This window comes from Apis dorsata, unplaced genomic scaffold (assembly GCF_000469605.1).
Source record: "Apis dorsata unplaced genomic scaffold, Apis dorsata 1.3 scaffold_73, whole genome shotgun sequence".
NCBI classification, from domain to species: Eukaryota; Metazoa; Arthropoda; class Insecta; order Hymenoptera; family Apidae; genus Apis; species Apis dorsata.
The window spans coordinates 914721-922700 of record NW_006263371.1 but is presented as its reverse complement, the minus strand read 5'-3'; the positions used below and the strand labels follow the sequence as shown (position 1 = coordinate 922700).

Here is a 7980-nt window from a genome sequence, read left to right as displayed (position 1 = left end):
AGAGAGAGAGAGAGAAAGAGAGAGAGAGAGAGAGAGAGAGAGAATGGAAAAATTCCTCGTGGTTAATTTCTAGATTCTAGACGATCTGGAGAGGACAATTGCTACAATTAGAATGTATCAGATTTGTTTGTGTTACTGGTAAAGCGGTGAGAGCGATTGTAACTCGGCGCGCAGAGCAAGAGGTGGGGAGCAATTTTCGGGGAGAATAGAAAACAAACGATTCGCACGGAACTACGTATAATATTAACTAACGTTTGCGTAAATAAAATTAATCGAAAGGTTCTACCACCTGAAACGTTATTCCATTATACGTACGTACCACGTATGGTAAATTTTATACGCACATATATAGAGTGTATTTCAAATAGTGACAACAATCCAATAAATTAATGATGCTTAATATTTTTAATCGATGATCAAAGTTACTTTTGATTTTAAATAATTAATTTGTTTCGATCGCAACTATTAATATACATATGTTGTTCTTTATACATATAATGACAATAATCAAACAAATTAATGATGCTTAATATTTTTAAATCGATGATCGATGACCAAAGTTATTTTCGATTTTAAAAAATTATATATATAGTGATAATAATCTACTAATTAACAGTGTTTAATATTTTTAATCGCTGATCTAAAATCTACTTTCATCAAAATTATTTTTGATAATTAATTTGTTTCAATTACTAATGTCCTAATATTTTTAATCAAAATTATTTTCGATTTAAAAAATTCGTTAATTAAATTTTCGATTATTTAAATATTCCGATCACTATTACGCTCGCTTAAAAAGTTTCGACAACGATGATCGTGAGACGAATCGAGGAAGGTTATTTTTTCCTCCACCGAATTCCCATGTATTATTCATCCCTGCGCTCCTGATATTTCATCCCCGAATGCCCTAACGCGTTCAGAAGACAGCCTCGTTCGAGAGACGGGGTTCGATATTCAGGATAACGTTTTGACACCGGTAATCCTGCAGATGGCGTGCACAGTTCTCAGACAACGATACAGATTATTCGGTGTAATTGTGAGGCACGTGAACAAAATTCCAGAGATGTAACTGTGGGATTCGAACGTCGAACGTTACTCGAATTGTTTCGAATAAATATTTATCCTGGCAATTATATTTCACTCGCTTCGTACTCGAGATTAGTAGTGGGAGTAGTAGCAGTAGTACCGCCTTTCCACCACCAGAGGTCACAACGTTCTGGAGTTGGAAAGAAGAGAGAGGGACTTCCCCTTCTTCTCGCGCGTTATTGTTCAACTTTGTATTCATTCTTCGCACGCCAGAGGTGACGCCGTGATCTTTCTTTTTTGAGTGACGGAATTTTAAATAAATAATTAAACGGTTAAAAAGAAGGATTTGCAAATTGTTATTATCGATGAAACGTTAATATTTTATGAGGAATATTATTGTTATTTTTGAGATTTATTTTCTTTGGAATGAAAAATCAGTCAGTTTAAAAAAGAAATTTATAAATTCATAATAAGTAAAGTAAGATTTATTCATAACAATTATTGATTTTTTCATTAGAATTCTGTAAAATAAAGCAATCGTTATATTTATACGATAGAATTTTCACTATTTCTAAAAAATTAAATTAATCTCTTTTAGGAATTCTATTTTTAAAATGAGATATCAAAAAAAAAAATAGAAGAAATTTCTATAAACTCACCGTACCCATTCGAATGCTTACCTGCAACAGAAATAAAATAATCGTTAAGAAGAGGGATAAAATCGACCGAAACTTATATTATACAATAACTTATTCTATTCAGTATTGAATTTATTTCGAAATTTTTAAATTCGAAAATAAATTTTTCTCGCGCTAAAAATTATCTCGATCCAATATTTCTTTCTAATAAATAAATCCCTTATAATCCTATAGAATACACGTTGTCAAGATATTCATCAAATTCTTGAGTGGTAAGAAGTCGGAAGCGTTTCGAGCGTTAAAACCGAAAACCGCCTCAAGTTCAAGGAGCTCGAACTCGAAAAACTGGAACGAAAGTTGGGGAAGCAGATGCGATCGAGTAAACGAGGGCGTCGTTACAAGTCATAAAGCAATCCTCTGCCCAGTAATTCACTCGTGCCGCTTTCCTCGTCGCTTGTCGTCGTTGTGATACATGACCGCAGCCGCTCTCCAATTAGTTTCTCGCGACAAACAGACCTTTAAAGCGTAGACGTTCGGGCATCCCCCGTGAATACCTGATATACGGCATTAATATACGACTTATTTAATAAGATCGATCAAATCGATCTTCCATCGTTCCTTCTTCCATTTCTTTTAAACTAATTTTTGCTGTTATAGCACCAGTTATTTTTTTTAAACGCACTGAACATTGAGTTTGTTTATTTTAAAAATTTGTTTAGAGATGGTTGACAATTGACGATATGATACATTTTCATTTCATACATTTTCAAAGTGTTTGTAATTTTCAAAGTTTTGTAATTCGTTAACGAGAATTTTATTTATTTTTTTTCTTTTCATTGTATTTACTCCAAATGTTTGATTAATTGATATTTAATTTATTTAGAGTTTTTTAATTTACGAGGTTTTTATATTTTTATATTTATATATTTGTTGAATTAAAGTTACAAATAGAAATTGAACAACGAAAGTTAGATTGTTTTGTTGAGATTTTGAATGTAAATTTTTTACATTAAAATTTAAAAATCAACTATTTAAATAACTCTCGTGAAATATTGTGTATATTCAATTCAGGCGATCAATCAATGATAGTCTATGAAATTTTTGGTTTCGTATATTTGATAGTCTTCTTATTCTTTGTATCCACGTGTTTTAATTGTGTTCGAGAATATATAGAACCGTTTACAGATTCGTTGGCCTATGAAAACCGTGCAACATAATTTTGACTCAATATAATGTAAATCAAATTGAAAATAAATTGTGTTAACAAAATGTCAAGCGCTTGTTGTTGAATTATTTGCCACGTTGACTGTTGAATCTGTGGAATGTAATAATACGAACGATAACGTCAAGAGTATTATAATTTACGCGATGCGCGTTTTGAATCATGCTAGACGCTTTTATTTATTTATTTATTTTTTCTTTTTTTTTTTATTCAGAAAGAATGATCTTGAAATTGTGCTCAAAAAATAATACGCGAAAAATAAAATTCTACGTATAATATACAAATGATTTCTGAATGAAAAATCTTTGTTTTTTTTACATATTTGTTTTTTTAAACGCAGTTATACAAACGATTCGTTATTTTTCGAAAGGAAAAAAATAAAATCGCTTCTTGATGTATGGCAATTGGATAAAAAAATTTATCCCCAACAGCAATATTATTAATTAACTTTCTTCTTGATCCTCCTATCCTACAATAAAATCCCCCCTCCCCCTCCTCTTTCCAAAATTATGCAATATTAAGAAGCCTTTAACTACCTAAATCCCATCCTTCCTACGTAAATCCTACCAAACTCACTCCTTCCACCTAAAAACAACTTCCACCCAACGTTTAAAGCTTCCTGAAACTCGAGCAACCCCTCGAAATCATCAGAACCAGCATCCCTGCGTTTTCTCTACTCTATGAAGTCGTAAAGAACAAGTGTTCATCTCGATGTACACGTTCACTTTTTTACAATCGTCAAGATACAGGAATTCTGAAGAAACGTAATATCCAATTTAACAAATTCAAAGAATTTTTCGCAAAATATTTATCATCCCTTCCTTTTTTTAATCATAAAAATGAAGACCAATTGAACGAAGATGGCCTATCTTCTAATGTCAAACATTTAAACTCTATGAAGTCGTAAAGAACAAGTGTTCATCTCGATGTACACGTTCACCCTTTTACAATCGTCAAGATACAGGAATTCTGAAGAAACGTAATATCCAATTTAACAAATTCAAAGAATTTTTCTCAAAATATTTATCATCCCTTCCTTTTTTTAATTATAAAAGTGAAGACGAATTGAACGAAGATCGCCTTTTAAATGTCAAACATTTAAACGAATCATCCAGATAGATGATAGACAATATCATATATATATATAAACAAAAAGAGCAAGTAAAAAGGAAAAAATTTTTATTTTTTGAAAAAATAAAAACCAACCATTCTCCATTTCTTATCTACTCTTCGTACATTCGATAACTAAACACACAATTTCAAACGTTGTAACGCAGCATGTATATAACGCCAGGATTGTGGTTACCAGCAATTAGAACGGCAACCCATTTTCACCGGAAGGCAAAGGAGCGAATGAACCAGGGAGATTGGAGGCAGGCAACACGGCATAACTAATGACGAGGAGATAAACTGCTTGGTAAACGACGCGTAACGAAGGTGGCGCGGAGATTCCGCACAGAAACGGAAATACCCAGGGGATGCCCCTTGTAAAGGAAATTGTTGAAGGATCCCGGCCGGAAACCACTCTTCTACCCCGCGTTCAGTCGTGGAAAAGATGGAGCAAGCCATGGTGCGAGCGAAATTTTTAACAATTATTTTCTCCAAGGTCGTCCTGTGATTCTCCTCAAATGCAAATAATGGAAATAATTTTAAGGAAATTTGGTATTGACGTTACGATTTTGTAATTGATTTAAATTGGAGAGGTTTTTTTAAATTTATTTTGTCGAAAGTCGTCTGATAATCTTCTTCGTTTTCATTAACACTTATCGTGTAGATATGTGAACAAATTAAAAGATATTTATTTTTGAGATGAAAATGTATTTATTTATTATGTATTGACAAAATTTGAAATTGGTTAAATTGGAGAGATTTTTGAAGAAATTTATTTTGTTCGAAAATCGTTTAATAATTTTCTTCGTTTTATTAACATTTATTATGTAGATATATGAAAAAGATATTTATTTTTGAGATGAAATTTAATATTAATAAAATTTGTAATTGGTTAAATTTTTGAGAATTATTTTGTCGAACGTTGTCATTTTATCAACCATCATACGCGAACAAATAGAAAGACACTTATTTTCACGATGAAATTTAATATCGACAATAATTTTTAATTTTGTTTTTCGATTTTCAAAAAAGTTGTACTAAGTTTCCTCTTATGTTCTCGAAATGAAAGAGAACAATCTTCAAAGATTTACTTGACTAGTTACTACTTATTTTACTACTATATTACGTTTATTATCTTATCTCCTATCAGTGTTTGATTTGACGTTAATTTATCTGTCTAATAACTATTTATCTAATAACTTGGACCTCTATAAATAAAAATTTTCCTTTCTTTACAAAAAGAAAAAAAAAAGAAATTTACAATTCATCGCGATTTTACAAGTAATTTAAAACCTTCAGAATCCAATCCATTAACGTAATTGATCGAAAACAATGGATCAACAATACAACATCACAGGTATGGAAGATTAGATTCAAAGTTTTCATGTTTATCAGCAAGCTTCATTGGACATGACCGAATTCGTAAGTATCCTCCCCCGTAGATAGGAGTTTAATAACGTGGAATTAAGTCGCGGAATTAACTTAACAAATTTACCACTTCCCAAGTACTTTGGCCCGCTTAATTTTCTACTTAATTTAATTAGTTAGCAGCATAAGTTAAAACTCAAATATTCGACAAGTTTTATCATTAAAAAGTATCACTTGTTTAAGTAGCAAATCGCGTATGCTTCGCGAATATATGAAATTTCATGGGTTTAACGATAACAAGCGTTTGTTGTATCGAAAAATTTGCATATATATATATATATATATATATATATATACATACGATACATATACCAAACATCGACACGCACACTCTAATCTCTCCCATAATCGAGAAACGATGATATGAGAGTGCAATAAATTTATCACAAACAACAATTGAATATGTATTTCCATTTAAAAAAAAAAAAAGAAAGAAAAAGAAAAAATTTAATCCCTTCCATCCTCTGACATCTAATAATACTATAACACAAATCGTGTGAAATAGAAACGTGAGGCAAAATTAAAATAAAAAATGAGAAGAATAATAATCTTATCTGTAATAATAATCTCTAAAATTGACAGCGAGGAGAGGAGACATATATATTGCTCATAATTAACAATCGTATCTAACGAAACGCGATATGAAGGATTCGTGATGTATAATTTGTCTTACACGATTGTTTTACTGATACAAATTAAACACAAGCGACGAAATAGTTTGTCAAACAACCGTTTCATATAACCGTTTCACCAACAATTATCCAATTTAATTCAGTTCTCTTAAGCTATCGCGCCTACGATTCCACACAAACCGACGCTACACATTTCGCACAATCGAACGACTCATCATCGTGAAACGATCGATGCACGCGCAGTGGATCGCATCGAAGCGAAGAAAAGGAAGAGGAGAATCGTCCTCGAGAAGTTTTCGAGGAGAGGCTTGAGAGAGGCTTGGCCCCGCGCCACGTTTCGAGCGAATCAGCTTAATCAGCCCGACAGCATCAGCTCGATCCTCACCGTTTCGCGCTCAGAAGCGGCTCATCCTCTGTGATCGCGCGACCACACGTTTTCGAGAAAATTTTTTTCGCCGCAAAGGGGCCAGGAGGGTTTCAATGGGCGGGGGAAGAAATTCGATCGATAATTGTTCGTTGGCTCTGTTAATTACGCTGGTTGCGGTAGTTGCGAGCGGTTTTAACTGGAATACGAGGGTGACGACCAAGTTTGGCGACATTAAAGGACTTTGGAGCAGGAGCTCGAGAGGGAGGCTCGTGGCGCATTATCTGGGTATTCCTTACGCTCGACCGCCTCTGGGCGACTTGAGATTTAGGGTAAGTTTGCTTTATTCTTTTTCCTTCTTCTTCTTCTTTTTGCACAGAGGGTATGACAGAGAGTTTCTGGAAAAATATTTTCGGGTACCTGGTTCTGTGGAATAGACGTTTCGGTATGTTAAAAACATAGAAGGGGGTAGTATTAATAAGAAAAATGTTTTTTATATTTCTCGTGTTTTTTTTTTTCTGGACGATAATTCTGTAACAGAGCCCTCAGCCATGGGATCGAAAGTGGAACGGGACCTTCGAAGCTACGAAAAATAGCCCATCGTGCTGTCAGATGTCAAAGGATGGGAGCATGATTGGAGAAGAGGATTGTCTCTATCTCAATATTTACGTACCAAAAGTAAGTGTGAAGAAAGAAAGATGTGAGAATAGCGAGGTATAAGGTAAGAAATTGAGGAAAGGGAGGTGGAAATATTAAAAATTCTTGTATAAATCCTCTCGTTTAAATATATCAATCGTGTTCGAAACGTAGTTTCGAGATAATTCAACAATGTTATAGAAGAGAAAATTCACGCAAACTCACTGAGCTCTGAACAATTATAGCGGCGTTTTGCGAAACAACAAGTTGAAACTCGAGCTCGATTAGATCGCAAGGTCCGCTCCCGATTTAATTAAATTTAAACGTTTCACAAGGTAACGCATTTCCATAGATATGATTGAAAAAAGAAAAAAAAGAAACGAAATTTTCTTTCGAATATTATTTCTTAGGAATATTTGCAATTTAATTTCAATAATTATTGCGTGAATCTAGTTTCGATATTTGTAAAAAAAATTAACAAGAATTACTTTTTTTTTTATATATTATAAATCATTTATAATCATTTTTATTCTTTCGAGAATTTAGTGTAAAGATATTATAATTTTCCAATAATTAACTTGTATCAGGTATAACTAAATTATTATCGAGAATATACCTTGTATATCTCATCATGTGCAGTGGCGCTATCTACAATTTTTCTTTAATTTCTAAGCAACTATCTTTCTTATAGTAAATTCACGTAAGTTCCTTCCTATCCTTTCTACGGTATATTCTTTCAAATAATCATTTGCTTCTTTTTTTATTTAGAAAATGTCGTTCTTTAATCCCATATTTTTAAACGTAAATTTACATTTTATTTTTCAGTTATTTGAAAAATAATTTTTCAAAATAGAAAATAATTTTATTCGATTATTAACGTCGCTGATAGAAACGACAATTGATCTTTTGAAACATTAGGAGAAT

At 32.5% G+C, this 7980-nt stretch overlaps 2 protein-coding genes across 6 annotated transcripts in view; one reads left to right on the top strand and one right to left on the bottom strand.

Annotated features, from left to right (window-relative positions):
• LOC102680558 (polypyrimidine tract-binding protein 2) overlaps window positions 1-7980 on the bottom strand; it is a 503794-nt gene that overhangs the window by 408861 nt on the left and 86953 nt on the right. The gene's annotated exons all lie outside the window — the stretch shown is intronic.
• LOC116186898 (juvenile hormone esterase-like) overlaps window positions 6460-7980 on the top strand; it is a 7521-nt gene continuing 6000 nt past the window's right edge. Inside the window, exons 1-2 of the mRNA XM_031515487.1 lie at window positions 6460-6752; window positions 6961-7098. Coding sequence (XP_031371347.1) covers window positions 6537-6752; window positions 6961-7098 — 354 coding nt within the window. The 5' untranslated portion in view covers window positions 6460-6536. The remainder of the gene's footprint in view (window positions 6753-6960; window positions 7099-7980) is intronic.